This window comes from Melitaea cinxia, chromosome 3, assembly GCF_905220565.1.
Source record: "Melitaea cinxia chromosome 3, ilMelCinx1.1, whole genome shotgun sequence".
NCBI classification, from domain to species: domain Eukaryota; kingdom Metazoa; phylum Arthropoda; class Insecta; order Lepidoptera; family Nymphalidae; genus Melitaea; species Melitaea cinxia.
The window spans coordinates 9124117-9144027 of NC_059396.1; the positions used below are offsets into that span (position 1 = coordinate 9124117).

A 19911-nucleotide genomic window follows, 5' to 3' on the forward strand; every position below is an offset into this window, starting at 1 on the left:
TCTATGAAAAAGAGAAACTAAACGAGTTATTAAATATTCTGTTAGCGTGGATAATGCCGCATTTCATCATTAATTCAATTATTTTTAACTAAGGTTGATTATATTAAATATTTATTTACATTACTTTAATTATTAATATCATTTTATTTTTATGATAAAAAATGTATCACGATAATTTCTTTATTTGAAATGGCAATTTGCAATATTATATATGTATAGGCATTAGGTATATTTTATAAGTTCTGTATTTTATAAATACTTTAGTATTTGAAGCTGAAAAAATAAGAAATATTTCATAGAAAACCCGAACAAAGTCAATAATATAAGCTGTTGGTTGGTTTGATATGACATACGTCGCTAAGGAATTAATAAAAATATATATATAATAAATTAGTAACGGTAAATTAAGAAGAAAAAATGATGAATAGTATAAAAAACTTGAAACCGCGACCTTACAAAATATTCTTTGAGTAAATCATAAAATTAGTACGATTCATACTTCCGCATTATTTAACGAGAACGTAAAGTCTAGTTGTAGCATTATAAATAGGAATGTACAATGAATAAAACACTAACATTAAAGCATGCGAGTATGACTACTCTACCTCTTACACATTCATTTATAATTTTTTTATTATTTTTAGTTTGAGTTTCAATTTTAATGTAAGTGATACAATGATTACATTTACAAACCAACATCAAGCTTATATTTTTTAGTTATAATTTTGTATCTAAAGAAATGTTTATCTACAAATTATTATCGTTTAAAACATTATACATATTTACATTTCACAAGGTAATATTTATAGATAGTTATTATTATTATTGTTTATTATTTCTAACTTTAAGCATCACATTTTATTCACCTACATCTCTTACTATGTTTTTCATGTAATTTACTAATATGGTTGTATATTATTATTATTATCAATAAAAATTAAATCACGCCACAATATTTTCCTGAAATATATTTAATTTCTACACTGCTATCTAGATATTTTATTACAATGTATACCAAAAATTTCATAAATGAGTATGAAAGTGGACCCTGATAAAGATAGTAAATAGAGTGGTAGAGTAGAATTTAAAAATGCACCTGGAAATGCAGGTGATTCACAGCTGATGAGTGCAAAGGGTGTTGGAAGAAGTATAAGTGCTCTGGGTGAGAGAGGCGGGCGGGGATCAGATTGAGGCCACTATTTAATCGCTCCGCGGCCGCGCAACGACCTGTTGTGATCCCGTCATGGCGCGCTACGCCCGTGTCGCTCCTCTGGTCGCGTGTCTCTTGTTCGCCTGCGGTGAGTCCTAACCTTTATCTTACGTCTCCAGATGCCGTCTATTTCGCGACATCATAGGTGACGCGACGTCACGTCCGCACATCTGAGAGTAAATAGTGGATGCGCCAAAGTCCAGTGCTGCTTAAAAGTGAACAGTGATGTTGCACGAAATGACAATCGCGAGATAGGCCGTTTCTACACAAAGTTTCCGAATGAATGCAGTCAGAACGTGATATCCTTGCATCGAATGACTTAAGAATGTATTCAACAGATTGCAAGGCTTTCAAGGACAATTTTAAAAGATACAACCTCGTTCTTGTCACATGGGTGTAGTGAATTTATTAAAAGAACATTTTTTTTAGTGTTATGTCTTTAAACATGACTATTATATACTATGAATTTTATAACTTACTTAATTTTTAAAAAATAGTAGAACTATTTGCATGATTTAGAGATTTCATAAATATAAAACCTGATAAGGGAAAAAATTAAAAATATTTGTATAACTTACTGCGACTGCGCATTGTGGTTGCGGAGAACTTTCACATTTGGTCCGCGTTGCGTTGCGGCTGCGCCGCTGACGTCACTCTCGAGCCGCCGTCGTAATCACGTAGTAGAGCAAGTCGCCCGACTTGCCTTACTTGCGATACTGCTAGTAAATAGTCATATAAGAGATGTTACATTTGTTTGTTAAAATTATAATATACCAATAACATAAAATTAAAGAACAAATGAATAATTTCTGAAAAATATTATAATTTAATATTGAGTAATAAGATGAACGTTTTATTACAAAAAGGTTAAAATAGAAGATAATTAGAGATTTACATTATACTTAAAATTATAAGACTGCGACAACTAATATTGTTTTTTGAACAAACGCTAATGCTTTCTGAAATTAAAGAGTACCTAACGTCTATCTAAAATACGTGATATATATGTATGTTGACTAAAGTTAACGAGTGCTGAGTTCATAATTTATAATCCTAAAAGTAAAATGATAGTACTAGTCGCAACTGATCCTTTAACTTAAGGTTGATCAATATTTTATTTATATGTCATTATTTTTATTAGTTTAAAATAGTCTACTCTACTTCAGGCCTTTTACTTACATTTTGCTAAAATTAAATTCAATGTAAGCACTGTACTTATTTATCGAATCAAAAAATCTGTTGTATTTAATTTAATATAAGGTCAAGGTCAATAATTACCTATTCAATAAAAGGCATAAAATTGCCTTTCAAAGTCGATTATTAATTATATTTAATATTTTATTTTGTTTTCATTTAGACGACACTCGCGGTTTCAAATGCGTTGATATTTACGATTGATGTTCTACTGCTACCCCTTCTGAAAGTTCCAAATAAAAAACGATGATTGTATGGAAAGTTGTTGTAAGCTATTGTATGTTTGAAACAGGGATTCCAAAATTTTCATACAATATTTAGCTGCTTTTATCTGGGCTATCTGGACCATTTTTCAAACATACAATACTTTACAATAACTTCCCATATAATCATCGTTTTTCATTTAGAACTTTCAGCAGGGTCTAGTCGCAGCGTATTTATATATAGTTTTCCCTTCTGATTAGTGCAAATTTTCTTGTACTAATTATTTTTAATATTATAAAGTAAAACATTTCAAATTTATTACTTTAAGAACTTATCCATTCAATGTAGACAATTTTGCCTTGTTAAATTATTGTAGATCTGCTGATCTATGTTTATAGCAATTTCTTCAGATTTTCAGAATAACAATAAAATACAATTCCTTAAATAAGAATACAATTCCTTATTTAGTTGAATGTTAAGATTATATTTAGTTATTGTTTCGAAAAACTACCATCCCTTTTTTTATTATTATATTTATATGCTCTTGAATAACTTACATAGTTTATCGAATTATTTCTTACAGATTATCTAAAACTTACAAAACATATTTTATAACTAGTTGCGTAGTTAAGGTCAAATATTTGGCACAAATCGAGAAGTAAAATTTGCATTTAAATAGCTTTTAAAACCTAATTATGCGACACGGCGACCTATTACGACCATAAATGTTTACATTTTCAATTCAATCTTCTAAATATCTTCAAAAATAGTATTTAAAAAATCCATTTTTTATTTGATTAATAAAAATTATATTTTAATAATAAAAATTCACAATTCTAATTATTTAATAAGATTATCATAAATCATTATCGATTCTGAGTTTGTTAATAAAATGACTAAGACCGACAAAATTCTTTTGATGATTCTTTAATTATGTATCATGTACATCATTATAATACTTTTATATATTTACAAGGGTAGACAATTTAGTTTCAATAGTCATAAATATGACAGAAACAATTAAACTTGTATTTTTGAGACAGTAAAAGATGTGCAATTACTTGTTTCAATTACCTGATGTCGAAAGGCTAAATTCATCTGTTGTATTTCATACAACTCATCCATTACATGATGTTATTCAGTGATAATAGATGTCAATTTCCTAAAGAGGCAGAGATTTAAAAGTTCGTTGCTTACTGGTTAAGATAAATTTGATATCCAGTCTCTGGTATGTCTATTATTAAACTTTATGTTATTAGTTAACAGGTATTGTATCTTTATAAAAAAATATTTCACATACTATGCACTATCTTTGGTGGGATATCAAATATCTATATGTATCAACATATTATAATATGTTGAATGTAGGTAAAGAATACTCTAACCTATATAATGTGCCAAAAATACAAAAGGTTACTGATACGTAAATTGTGCTTCTATCGATCCGTTTGAAAGTTAGTACGATGTAAATATCAATAAGTTCATAAAACTTGAGTATCTTTTATATCTTAGAAAAGCTTTGTAAAAATCTAGATAACAAAGTTCATTCACAATATTACAAATAAGAAAATTTAATATCAGTCAGTGTATGTCAGGCCTATGAAGCTTTAAGTGCAGATGTACAACTTTTTATGAAGTAATCAACTGCCATTGAAATAGAGTATTGACACTGGCGATTCAATATATTTTAGTTACTTAAAAAAAATAATTATCCCTGATTTTAAATATCTACGATTTTACACCGCTTATAATTAAAAATACCTTTAATAAGTTGCCCAACTATAACACAAACATGTCGTGGGAGCGATTTAAATTTAAAAAAATGTAGATTTTAAAACATCGTGAGAAGGTATTGCGCTCACGTCTAGATTCTGCATGGTGTCACGTATCATCGAATATTCCCATTATTATGTTTCTCACGCTTTATTTCTCAGACAGTACTATAATGTATAAGAAGAACTGTCTTAAATTATCTTTAAAAATAACTACGCGTTATTTTACAGTCTGTACTACCAAATCTATCAAAGGTCTTTTTATAAATATCAAACATATTTATTTATAAATATAGGTAATATCAACTTAACCAGATATTTATAGCAACTTAAATATTTTGGTTATACCAACCATTACAACACGATTGGTTAAAAGACTTATGAAACAACAAGCTGAGCATAAATAATCATAGTGAAAGTATTTTAAGAATGCAACGTACCTATTTCAGTCATTTAAAAATGTGAATTCCTTTTGTAAACAAATTACTATAAATTTTGCAGCTTAAGGAATGCTTAATAGTAGAATAAATAGTAATAAAACTTTTGTTCACTTTATATATTTAAATTAACAATAACCGTAAAATGGTAATGTAAGTACGAGCTCATCACTTTCCCGTTATTAGAGGTCATAATTGGGTAGACGGGAATCAATAGACGGAAAGCCTAAAGGTAACATTCCATATTTCTCATTGATTGGTATGCAAGCGGCGCGTTGGGCCGTACGGCCGCACCGGTCGCCTTCGTAGCAGCATAACTGTGCATTGATACAACAACAGATACTGAACTGGAAATATAGATTATTATACAAAATTTTAATTGTCCTTGTTTAGCTTTTAAATTTTCATTTTATTAACTTTTTGTAACGAATTAAGAACCCTCTTCAGCGCGTTTGATTCGGTTCGACTGGCTATTGTTTTTATACTAATAATTTTTTAGACATTGTAACGTGCCATAAGAATCTAATAGTGTATCGCGAAATATAATACCAAGTAGTGTATAGCTGCTCAAACACGTGGTAGATCCGGGTCAAAGAGGACAAGTTCTCATTTATCGTTCCGGTGGTGACAACTATTTTTTATTGCGTCATACTTTATCCTCGTACTGCTACCGAAAACAGAATAGATATTTTTGAATGAATAAATTAATAAAATCAAAACTAAATTTCATGCTTGACATATTATACTGATTTTTACATACGTAATTTATTGCTTGTACATCTATACGTATAGAACGATACAATCAAATATATTCTATAATTGTGTGTCGGTATCAGTAACAATATATTGAAATGTGTCTCCACAGACAAATTAGTTTTCAGTTATCATAAATCATTCACTGAGTTCTCTGAGAACTCAGTTCAGATGATTGTCTTCATATTCTTTTTTTCCTTTTTTTTTATTTAATAAAAAAGAAATTTAATACATATTATATATATATATATATATATATATATATATATATATATATATATATATTGATTGATCTCTTTATATATATATATATAAAGAGATGAAAGATAGGCAATACTTTATTTCGATATAAATAATTATTATATTCATATTCACAAAAAAATAAGGTGATGGATACGAAGTTAAAAAAATATAGGCGTGGATAATGTCACATTATATGTTTGTATCTATAATATATATGTATACCTATCACTACCGGCCTCAGAGCGCAATTTACGCACTCGGAGTGAGCCGTTACTTCTCGCTAGCACTCTGTTAGATAATTTTGTGAGAGTTAGTTTCCTTATGTTTCGCTAGACTAATTCGCACAATTATTATACACCGAAGATAAGTTCGCGTACGTTAGCGAAAATAATATAGTAACTGCTCAATATTATTTACCAACAAGTATTTATTTAAGTAGCAAAAAACGTCCTGACTTATAAGCCACGTTTAGACCTAACAACTCCTAATTATTTAAAGATTTATGGTAATTGTTTTAAATACTTACATCAAAATTGTGACCTTTCAATATAAAATTTTCAACATGTTATGGTAATATTTACAGTTTTGAAAAATAATGATAGTTATGTATTCAAATATGCAAATATCAGAGATTTCCTGACTCACAGTTAGCGGTCAAGTAAATCAACTATTCCATGACCTTTTCAAATTATAATAATTTCATCAGAGATCTCGCCCAAAACATCAAATGCCATGCATAATATATAACACTTTGATATATTCAGAAGAACTTAGAAAGAGTCGTCCTTGTCGCTTGCTTAAGCGCTGACATTTAGAGGTAGTCATATGTCTTATGCGCTCACTTCACCTTTGACATTTGTTAACAATCTTTAAGTGACATCTCACCTTTTGTAATAAAAAGTCACATACTCGTATTATCTACTTTATTAAATTATTATTATGCAATTTTCAAACATGAAACACTTTATTTCAAAGTTAATTCATTTTTATTTTATTTCCGGGTATGAACAATGTTGTCCATTTATACAATTTTATATGTTTAATTTAGACATGAGGTGATAAATTTTTCTTTTACAGCGGTCGCCGATGGACACCGTTGGCGGCGTCAAGCGGATGACGCCAAGAAGGAAGAATCTACCCAAGGGCTAGATCTGTGCAAGGACAAGGACGCTGGCGAATGGTTCCGGCTTCAGGCTGGCGATGGCGACAGCTGTCGTGACGTCATTCAATGTACTGCCTCGGTCAGTGCAATAGGCGAATACTACTTTTACAAGCATACCCTTAATTGTACCCTTGTCGTAACAGCCGTATTTATACCAATGCCAAATACAATATTCGTACTTCTTACGAACACAATTTAAAAATTCTTAGTAAGCGCGTGTAATCTTTATCTATATACATAAACTTTAGTCTACAACATGGAATAATTACGACATAAATAAGCATATTGTTAGTTTTTTTTTTATTTATTTTGATTGTTTTATTGTACCTTGTCTATAAGTTAAATTATTCTGTTCTCGTTATGAATAGATTTTAACGTAACCATAACGAAATTGATACTATAAATTTTAACAACAAATATAACTGTATGCACAAATTATTTTAATTGTAAATTTTTTCACTGATAGGGAATTCAAGCTATTCGATGCCCAGCTGGTCTATTCTTTGATATTGAAAAACAAACATGCGATTGGAAAGATGCGGTGAAGAACTGCAAACTAAAGAACAAAGAACGTAAAGTAAAGCCTCTCCTGTACACCGAAGAGCCTCTATGCCAAGATGGTTACTTAGCTTGCGGTGACAAAAACTGTGTTGAACGAGGGCTATTCTGTAACGGCGAAAAAGACTGTCCCGATGGGTCCGACGAGAACTCTTGTGGTAAGTTTTTCATGTAGAGAATGAAATAACTTCTAAGGCCGCGAAATATTATATACTCGACTAATCAAAAAATTTGAATGGACTTGAAAAGACTTGCCTGATACGTAAATCAAGTGATTGGAACGTAACCCAAAAAAATATTTAAATGCTATATTGCAACAAGTCTTGATCAAATGAGATGTTTATTTTATTTATCATTTATTGCATATGACACATTATATATGCATATGCAACGACTTCTACAAAGTAAATATAATAGTATAGTTACCTAAATTATATTATTTAGCAGTTAAACTAGAAAGCTCAATTATTTAGCAATTCAGTTTTCTGACCCAGAAGTAGTTTCAACAAATTTAATTTCAAATCATTGTAATTCATATGACTTGAAACAGTAACTACACATGAAGAATACACATACAATACAATATTTAACTTTTTCACATATAAATATTGAATGTATCTTTTATTTATATTTAAAATATAGTCGCAATAAAATAGTTTTCGTCATATGATTACGAATTTGTGCTACAGATATCACATGCGATCCAACGAAGCAAAGCAAAGGTTTGGTAATCGCTCATTTTTGTTGCATACCTCAATATGAATTAATTTAGTTACACAATTTACACGTTACGCTAGTTAATGTTATATGAGTTTATTGCTGTAAACCACGACCACCATGTTTATATCAAAAAGGGAAATCAATATGTATGTATGTTGACTGTCCCGAACGGAACAACCAAGCGAAAGTACCCATACGAGTTCTGCGTGTCCGTGTCTGTCGTACGCGTACGTTAACTTGTAATAGCGATATTATGTTTACTTTTAAGAGCGTCAAACTTAGCGGTCATTTAACAAAACCTCTTTTTTATTATTATTTAAAATTGAAATCCATAAACTATATGTATTTGGCTAAGTTCAAAATATATTCTTTTGTTTTAGACATCGACAACGACCCTAACAGGGCGCCGCCTTGTGATACTTCGCAGTGTGTTTTGCCCGACTGTTTCTGTTCTGAAGATGGAACGGTCATTCCCGGTGATTTGCCTGCCAGAGATGTTCCACAAATGATAACAATTACTTTTGATGACGCCATCAACAACAACAATATTGAATTATACAAAGAAATATTCAATGGAAAACGTAAAAATCCGAATGGTTGTGACATCAAGGCCACATTCTTTGTTTCACACAAATACACGAACTACTCAGCCGTGCACGAGACCCACAGAAAGGGACACGAAATTGCCGTTCATTCAATCACGTAAGTCTTTACGATTTTTATTCTTATTGTTTTTGTTTTAATCAATTAATTATTAAATTTTGTTTTACCTACACAGCCACAACGATGATGAACGATTTTGGAGTAATGCTACTGTTGATGACTGGGGCAAGGAAATGGCTGGCATGAGAGTTATTATCGAAAAGTTCGCGAATGTAACAGATAATAGCGTCGTAGGTGTCCGCGCCCCTTATCTACGTGTCGGTGGTAACAACCAATTTACAATGATGGAAGAACAAGCTTTTCTGTACGACAGTACTATTACCGCACCTCTCTCTAACCCGCCTCTATGGCCTTATACCATGTACTTCCGCATGCCCCATCGTTGTCACGGTAATTTACAAAGCTGCCCAACAAGAAGTCACGCAGTTTGGGAGATGGTTATGAATGAACTGGATCGTCGTGAAGACCCCAATAACGATGAATACTTACCCGGATGTGCCATGGTTGACTCTTGCTCAAACATTCTTACCGGTGACCAGTTTTACAATTTCTTAAATCATAACTTTGATCGTCATTATGATCAAAACAGAGCCCCTCTAGGTCTATATTTCCACGCAGCGTGGTTGAAAAATAATCCCGAATTCCTAGAAGCGTTTTTGTACTGGATTGACGAAATTCTTCAAACTCACAATGACGTATATTTTGTTACAATGACACAAGTTATTCAATGGATTCAAAACCCTCGTACTGTCACTGAGGCGAAGAACTTCGAGCCTTGGAGAGAAAAGTGTGCCGTAGAAGGCGTACAAGCCTGCTGGGTTCCCCATTCATGCAAACTTACCTCTAAGGAAGTTCCTGGAGAAACCATTAATCTCCAGACCTGTGTAAGGTGCCCAGTCAATTACCCATGGCTCAATGACCCAACAGGTGATGGTCATTATTAAATGAGATCTCGCACCTCGTATGGTGCAAACTAGTTGTTAAAATAAACTGCGATTATGAATTGCAAAGACATTATATTCGGGTTTAAATAAAATAAATAACAACTAAATAGGGTTGAAATACTCGATGAATATGTGTCCGTGTAATTATAAAAAATGTACTGGGTCATAATCCCGTCTGTAGTATAAGTACCTACCTAACTGTATGTAATATAGATTCACATGATATTTAATAGGTCTGTTTTAAAACTTTATGTGATTTTTTTACTGTAAGTCTGTTGGATAAAATTATAAATATAAAATATTATAAAAAAATGACAGTTTTTTTTTTCTCCAAACTGAAATAATTTAAGAAAAATATTGTTTGTGTGTCAGATCCGCCAAGCGGCTGGACTGTACTCCGTAAGAACGTTTACCATGATATTTAAAAACTAACATGTTCTATTAAATGAATCACATTATAATTAATTAAAGTAATAAGATTAAAATCAAGACATAATTGGCGCTTGCTATTTGTACCGGTACAGTAAGTGCTAGTATACTATTATCTACACTATCTCTCTATCTTACACAAACTGTTAAAAGCGCTCTAAAACGTCACTCTGAGCATCACTGAGCGTCAGGGTCAGTTGTTTCACACGATTTTACTCTCCGCATTTTTTTTTTGCTTGTGGTAGCAAAAATTTACATATGTATTCAAAAACATTTATTTACAGAAAAAATAAAAAGACAATACGATAGAATAAGTCAAACGTTGTGAATATATCCACCAATCTTTGTCCATGATTATATTAAACCGAACAGAAATTAATAAATTGAATTCGATAAATGGTGTGGTAACTGCCGATATTCTAACAGGCAAAGAAACTAATCAGATTTATATGAAAAAGTAAAATGAAACCACCACGAATAAAATTAAGTTCAACTCAGTAATCATCATAATATCTAATATCCATTCGCTAGTTATTTATATAGACCGTTTCATCTAATAACGATATGTCCTTAAACTACCTCACTTACTACATTCACTTCTCCTTCATTGTAAGTATATATAAAAAAAATCTAAAAACAGATCGAAAATATAGAAATAATAATATTGAGAAAAAATTTAAACAAAATTTTGTCATTGATATTCATACTGCATTCAGTTAAACTTATAAGTAGCTACAAATGCCAAGTTTATGCATCTAAAATAAACATGTCATGGAAATATACATAAACACAAAGTAAATTTTAGTCAGCATAATAATTGAGTAAGAAAGTACACTAAACACAATTAGATGATTTGGTTAAACATTTAACCGAGATAACTAATTTAACTTTAAAAAAAAAACTTCAAACCCTACATGCTATAATATATTTCTGTGATAAAACTGGGTTAGTTGTAAATGACTCCGACTAAAAATATTTTAGAAATCGCTAAATATACCTATAATTAATAACTAATACCATACCTATTTTTTAAAGAAATAGGTAGCTAATTAAAATATCTTAGCATAGGTACCTAGAAAAACCGTCCTTCACAGCTTTACATGTCAATAATACAAACATTTACAAGAAAACAAAAATTAAAGCTTAACAAGAATTTGATAGATAATAAATAAGGTGCGGTTTTTTAAATACAACTTTTATGAATAGAGTAGAGTAGTTTGGAAATCCTTTATTTACCAGAAGATATTATCTCTACCTACTCTTAAATTTTTCATCAAGTCTAAATTATCAGTTAGACGCAGAAACAAATATGAGTGAATAATAAAAACTATGTTTGTAAATTTTAAATTTTCAAAAAACAATATTTTATTTTAATTATAAACGTTAATAAATGTTTCAAAGGTCAATTGCAGATTACCTATTGTTTGATTCATCATAGTATAATGTACGCAATTTCTTAATGCTGAACAATAGATGAGGTGCGCCACCAACACACCGCCTTCCCTCAGCTTACAAATCGGCCTCGGTGGGTGTTTCGTTGCACATCATCACCTCCGAAACGACCGTCTGCGTAGTGTATCGTCACATCAACAAACTTTCCAATTGATTTAGCAATGCAAGGTGTGAGTGGACCCAAAATAAGGACAATGAAAATCAGTAACGTTGTTAGCAGCATCAAAATAAATAGAGAGTCGGCACTTTATATATAATTGATATAAGTAAGCATAGTGATGAAGAGAAGCGCAAAACAGCTCGCTGTAGTGAAAGCAGTGAAAGTCATCAGGTGGAGTGAACAGCCGTAACATTCTTTATTTATACTCCTACCGTCTCTTAAAATAACTCTCTTGCGTAATGATAACCTAAGAGTTTAAATAGATTTAGCAAATATTTCCAAAATTGTATATCATTGCAAAAAAAAACTACATTTCTTGCAATATTAAGCACAAAATAATTAATTGAATGTAATAAATATTATCTGAATGATAAAATAAATACATATATTAAAAATTAATTTTAAGTAATATCTAGATTGGGAACACAAGTTAAGTCGATAACTTTACAAGGTCAGCTTTTGATTTCTCATTCCTAAATGTTTTCCTTATCAAGCCAGTCAAATTGAAACCAACAAAGTAATAACTTAACCTTTTGTCACAACTTCTTCGAAATTGACTTTTCAATACCTGATATAAGCTGTAGAGCCTTGTTTAATATTTATTTATACAATATATATTATAAATAAAAATGAAAAGGTGAATTAATTTCAATATTTGAAGTTGTATATTATATCTATGCTTTATTACATATGTTAAAAAAAATTGTATTGAAACAAACATACATCCTTCTGTATGTTGTTTTTTTTTTAATATATATATTCGTAGTAAGCTCTACGAGTATAGTTGTTGACCTTATTAATATAGATAGGATTGCTTAGATGTATACAAACCACATTTATTCTGTGTTAATAGTATACATAGGTGTGCATGCATTGTCGCAAGTGAAAGGAAATATCTTGAAGGATCCTTGACTCTTGCGCGCCTACTTGCCGCCGCGTTGCGCGTCGCCAGTATCTTATTTTTGATATGTAGTATCTGCACATCTCATCTAAATTTTAATTAAAAGAATCTTTAAAAATTACAATTTTTAACATTGAGTAGTTTGATTAGTTATAGTTATATAATTAAAATTGACGAAGAATATAAATAAATAAAGAAGGTCATATTCCAAATACTCAGTAGAATATGAAGCGATAAAGGAAAATTGGAGGCACAGAAATTGCAAATATAATAATTTCTTTACTGAAAAATTGCACGCACTGTGTTGATGTAGAGTAACTGAATCGTCATTAACCTCACAAGTTCCAAGGATGTTTTACATTTTCATTGTGTAATGGATATCAGTATGTCACTATGCATCAAACCAATGATACTAATAAATACAAAGGACACTGAAAGATCGGCTGCTTGTTTATCTACTAATTACTCTGTAGATAGCTGATGCAACAATGTTTAAAATCTATACATTTTACTAACTATGAAAGATTCACGACAACGAAGATTTAATTTCTAGAAGGGTGAAGCAATTGATTGATTGATTAAGTGATTCTACGAAAAGCAAGACATCAAGTTGAGTTGTCAAACAAAAGCTATATCGTTTTATAAAACCTTATAATAAGAAAAGTTACTAACAAGTAAATAAAGTTCAGCAGAAGTAAATATTTAAATTTGTAATCCTAAAAAAAATAATTAATCCTTCTCGCAAGTCATTTATTTACCAACAGCAAAAAACTTTATAGTTTTTATCAATAACCTTATATAGATAAATAGACTCAACTTGCTCCGGAAATCCTGTATTACTTCTACTTTTTCCTGTATCCGTATATATTCACTTCAGTCTCTATATATTATATATGACTACGCAAACTGTATATTTTTAGTAAAACCTTTATTAAAGTATAAAAAATTATCACTTTCAAATAATGTGTTATTTATTACATAACGTTTTCGAAGATTATCCACTTATATTATTTATCAATAGATTGCTTTTTAGCAATATGCAGTTGTTACATGCATATATAACTCAGATACTTAGCACACATATGTCACTAAGGCATAGTTATTATGTTTTTTCTACTCCTTTTCTTTTTTGTGTATGTACACTTTTTGCAACGTTAGATATACTTGACCTTTTAGATCCGTTAGTGACGTATTTTATCAATTAAATATGAATTATGAGTTTCATCATTATAATTTTTTAAATAACATATTTTTTTAATAATAAGAGCAAATTTAAATTATACGAAGGAAAGTAATATAATATAATTTTTAATAATGAATTTAATTAATTGTATTGTTTTATTTTTTATAAAACATGAGCTACTTTTAATTCTAATTCTATTATTCTTTTTTTTTTTAATTCTCTATTCAATTGTGTGTATGAATCACAATATACGATTAAAACCAACTCTTTTAATCTTTCGTATAATTGTTGTAGTGAAATCAACTCTGCACATGAATGCAAACAACAAATCGGCAATTCACATAAGGCAAAGTATTGAAAATATGTGTGTTGAAATTTTCTTATTTGGTTGTTGATACAACTTGAGCTTATGTATATAATATATATGAAATAACCTACCTATCTGTCTACCTATCCTGTCTGTGTATACTCTATTTTTCTGTACACCTGTCTCTGGAACTGTTAAAATAAGATAAAGGAGTTTGTTACAATTTTTTTTTCATATCATTATTCTTACAGGACCAGAATCACTCCGTTAAAAAAATAATGAATATCCAGATTAAATCTTCCGCGCGAACGAAGTTACGTGTACGGCTAGTAATGCAATTTGCAATTTTACAAAATTCGTAACTTTTAGTAAGCAGATAAATGTATTTCATTCGGTAAACAAATGTATCTAAATTTATCTGATTATTATCAGTTACTTTTAAAGCAATTCATCATTCATCAAGGATGCTTCGGCAACGTTTCTAAAAAAAGGATTTAAATAATTATTCAAAACATTTAGCAATGAGGAATTAGTCTGTTTACTGAATATTTTTGCAATAACATATTTTACTTTGGAATTTTGTTTGAATTAAGCCAAACCGACACACTCGGCAAAAATATTTTAAGTTTAATAAGTTAGCTTAAGCATGTTGAAAGGTCATGGCACGCAGCGCACGGCGTGGCTCACATACGTGATGAAGCGGTAAAAAGTAGGCTCCGGCGCGCCGTGGCCGGTGCCACGAAGCGCGATCGCGGTGATCCATCGTGGCGACCGCCAACCCCTCCGTCTAGTATTCTATTTGTCTCAGTACTTGTATGTTACATAACCCGATACACCCGGATATTGCTACAAGGTCACCTATCTTCTTGTAAATATTTTATTGCAGTTCATATCATTATACGAAGCTTTAATAAAAAGAAACACTTTGATTTATAAAATTAATTTATACACCTTCCTGTGTTTGTCTAAGAATATTTTTTCGAATTATTGACAGGCCAAATTGATTCATACAATATACAAATTATACCTGTGGTGCAAATGATAGAACGTACAAATTTTATTTCACTAGAAAAATAGATTAATGTATCCCTAGCACTCAAATGTTAAAAAATAATTTAATAGTCACTATGTTCACTTCTGTTAAAATAAAAGTACTAATAATGGAATCATATATTTTAATACGCTAAGGTTAAGATGTTTGTCTCCCTTTTTAGGAAAAACTGCATAATTACTTGAAGAGAGTGAGAGAATTCTACCTGAATTAATCCTAGTCTAAAATCAATTTAATTAAGTTATATATATATATATATATATATATATATATATATATATATATATATATATATATATATTATGTATCGTATATGTGTATGCGTGTATGTATAAATATAAGTATCATATTATTTGTATCTAAGTGTGTTTACATTATTATGTATGCATTTATATAGTGTATAATAAAATTATGTATTTATTATATATTATATTTTTATTCTCAATGTATTTAGATTGTACACGCTAATTTTGCGACCGTTTTATAATTTTCCTGTGGCAGTACTACTGGAAAATATTCCATTATGGGATAGTGCCTTTGTACCAGCATTGTTTACAAGAGCTATTTCCTATAGCTATCCTAGTGTACATAAATTATTAAATCGTTTTATAGATAATTACTTGCTCTACCGGTATCAAGAACTAAAAATTTTTTAATTTTGCTTTTATTTTTGTAAATTAATTGATTATTAAAATAACCGAATTTCAAATCGACTCTCGTATAAATACTTTTTTGTAATTTTGTCAAGTGATAATTATTAAACTTACTAGCTGCCAGGACAGACTTTGTTCTGTCAAACTTAATAGTAAAATATATATTTTTTTGTGTTTTTTAATTTTTTTTAACATTAAAGTCTTCCATGGGCCTTAAGGAACATACAAAAAAATAATTTAGCCGATTAATTCGAGCCATTCTCGAGTTATGCGCTTAGCAATTCATTTTTATTTATATAGATTTATAATTTAATTATATAAGATATTTCATCGATAATCTATCTTCTATATTTATATAAAAGCGAAAGGTCACTCACTCATCATGAAATCTCCGAAACTATAACACCTACAAACTTGAAATTTGGCAGGCAGGCACCTTATAACACGTAGACATCTGTCAAGAACGTATTTTACGAAATTCGACCCCTAAGGGGATAAAACAGGGGTTGGAAGTTTGTATGAAAGTAATATGTTTTTGAAGTAAGAGACTTGAAATTCAAAATTTTTGCTCTATAGATGGTGAGGAGTTGTCCAAATAATGCATCGTAATCACTCATCACGAGAACTCAAAAACCGTTGGACGGTCCATCCATCCAGGATGGACAAAGACAAAATTCGGCAGGGAGGTAGATTATAGTTAGTATACGTCCGCTAAGAACGGATTCGGTTGGTTTAAAGGAAAATAACCGCGTTTGCAACCCTATGTGTTCAAGAAACACTTATATTGATCACTTATAAGTAGTACGAAAAAAAATATTTTTTACAATATCTAACCTTTACGTTACTAGAATACTTTTTTTATTTACCCCTGTCGTCACGGAGACACGGAGGAGCGTGCGTTACGCGCTATTCCGTTACATATATTTACGTAAACCATATTAAAAATTAAATTGCATGCAGTATATTTTAAATATATTTACACTACAATGCTACATTATTACTACATGATTTTATACCACAATTCTGACGAGTTCAACGAATGTTGTTGGACGCGACGCGCGCTTCACGCGGACGTAACTGTTACAAAAAACAAAAGTCCCCAAAAGTGTACGTGATTGATTAAAAATCTACTGGACGGATGTCCATGCGGTTTCACCAATAGAGAGAGCTCTTCAAGAGAAAGGTTTAAAGAACGGCTAAGCTGATTTTGATGAGAGTTTCACTGGAGGTTTGCCGGGAAAACTTTGTGACACACTGATTTCAACGCGGGCGAAGCCGCGGGCACAGCTAGTTATCAATATATTTGTAATTTTTTAATATTAAATACTTCTATAAAGCTGTACAGATTTTCTTTTAACCTATAAATTTTCGGTCTCATTTTTTGGAAATCATTATTTAAATTAGTACTACGTATATTGTAGAATTGATTTAAATATTTCTATCTTCTCTAAACCTTTATGTGCCATTGACATAAATTACAATGAAAAAAGTTTAAATAATAATCGAAAGTGACTCCAAAATCATAAGAAATTAAAAATATTCCGTTGAAAACAGATTAGTAGTTTTTTTTTTTCATCAAATAATAGACGACCAAGGCTGTTTAAACCATGTTTATGTTTACTACTTTATTATTGTGGGCCATTGCTTCTTATTTTATTGCCTATAACAAACACCAGTTATCAGGCTATCTAAAGCATAACTAGTAATTAATTTTTAAAATTTCAACTAAACGGGACCATTTAAAGAAAGAGCCATAAACAGCTTTTCCCTTTGTTTGGTTAACATTTAATTTAGCGAATACAATGATAAAGTAAATAAAGCGTGACAAGTTTAAATTCATTTTTTTGATAATTATAAATTCTGAATTGTGATTTTATTCAACAAATTGCGCGAGCCTTGAGCGACGAATTATTATTGTTAAAAAAAGTTACTTATAAAAATACAAAAAGAACAAAATATTGATATAACTCTTGTTTTATTTTTTAAGGTTTAGCGTTATCCCAATCGGTATACATATATATTTTTATTTATTTCACTACACATGCAGTCCTGTGGCCGCCTAGTAAAGCTAGGACGTAGTCTGACGCTGACAGAATTTTTCTGTTACAATATTTTAATTTGTATATACATTTATATAATACTAGCTGCGGCCTGGCGAACTTCATACCGCCTTTTTGTGAATATAATAATAATTCAAAAGAGTTATTATTTATATTGAAATAAAATATAGCCTATCTTTCAAGTTGGATCAAACTGCACACGGTGTGCAAATTTGATTAAAATCGGTCAAATAGTCTAGGTGTCCATCGCGGACAAACAACGTGACGCGTAATTTATATACATTAATATATACTTATCTCTTACCTACAGGTTAGTGCTCTTGTTAACCCAATATTAGTTATTTTAACTTCTTTAGTTTTTTCATGGTTCGATTTTGTACATACAAAAAGTTTAATCTCCAAAAAGTTTTAAATTGAATACAAGTAACCTACATTTAGATTTTTCTTCTAAGAAACTAATACTACGATAAGGTATAGTTAAATAGATAATCAGAATAAATTTTGATACAAAATATTTTATGTAATATTTTCTAATTCTTTTTTAATTCTTTTTGATTTTTTTAAAGAAAGTTGTTTAATTGCCAAAATCAAGTCACAATAGCTAGTAATGTTCATTGGAAGTTAAACGCAATTTTCGAAGTTAGGTTTAATTTAGAGATTTTGTAATTAGTGTAGTAGCCGGAAGTTGTATAATTTCTGTAATACTGTAGTAGTTGTGTTATATATTATAGAATATTACGTCGTCATACATTGATTTTCACTCACTGCTATTATAGGTCACCTGCACGGATGTACTACGTTCGCAGTCTTGAACCGCTACAAATTGTAAATTTGTATACCTTTTGAACCATTTATATAATTAGAATAGACTTTTTTTATTTATTGATATTCTATTTCAACATAAACTCAAATTATTATAGCTACTTAATTTTCTAAATTATTATACCTCGTAAAATATATTTAAATTTATTAATAAATGGAGGTATACTTTAAAATTTGTTAAAATGTCGGTTACTTTATTGACGTATTATTTAAAATATTCCGCTTGCTTACCTTGGCGAATACTTTAAGATAGTACTGAATCGCTGTGCTAAATTATCATAATACTTATTAACCGTTAGACGATGGTTATATAATAATATTTTAATTTTATTGCTTTCATAATTTAAATTGCGGAAATATACGTTTATAGTTTTTAATCGAAGCGCTGAAAAACCATTTATTCAGAAACAATACTACATAACAAACAATTTACTCATATACAATACATAAAGAACGTATTCAGTGTAGTCAGTGATGGGGATATGGAACTTAACTTCTATCGTAATTTAAAGATTCTCATTTCCCAAACAGAACATGAAAATATCAACTTAAAATGGATTCTCTCAAAACAACGCTTTGACACATCAGTTTAATTAAATTAGCTAGAATTAAAAATACTTCTCACCATATTAGTAACATTTTGGTATCAAGGAGCTTATTTATATTCATCATCATCATCATCATTACAGCCTATACAGTCCACTGCTGGACATAGGCCTCCACAAGTTCACGCCAAAAATAACGTGAACTCATGTGTTTTGCCCATAGTCACCACGCTGGGCAGGCGGGTTGGGTTATTTATATTGATTATAATAAATTTCAATGTAAAAAATAATGTAAATTTAGTAAATAATAATTAATTTAAAACTCCTTAGTAACTTTATTTCAAATTAAATGTATGATCTCTAGTTATTTAAGCATACGTTCATTTGTAATACATATAGCAAATTAAAAATGTTGTCAGTATCATAATTGTCCATTGTCTTGGATAGCGTCACAGTATGCTTATTAAAAGCTCCGGCAATGGTGTGAT

General features: G+C 30.2%; 1 protein-coding gene across 1 annotated transcript; it reads left to right on the plus strand.

Annotated features, from left to right (window-relative positions):
- The first annotated feature begins 1230 nt into the window (after nucleotides 1-1230).
- On the plus strand, nucleotides 1231-10114 carry LOC123669404 (chitin deacetylase 1). The gene is made up of 5 exons (XM_045603010.1): nucleotides 1231-1298; nucleotides 6891-7054; nucleotides 7442-7691; nucleotides 8634-8955; nucleotides 9032-10114. The coding sequence occupies exons 1-5, from the start codon at nucleotides 1244-1246 to the stop codon at nucleotides 9858-9860; spliced, it is 1620 nt and encodes a 539-aa protein (XP_045458966.1). The 5' UTR covers nucleotides 1231-1243; the 3' UTR covers nucleotides 9861-10114.
- Nucleotides 10115-19911: the final 9797 nt, after the last annotated feature.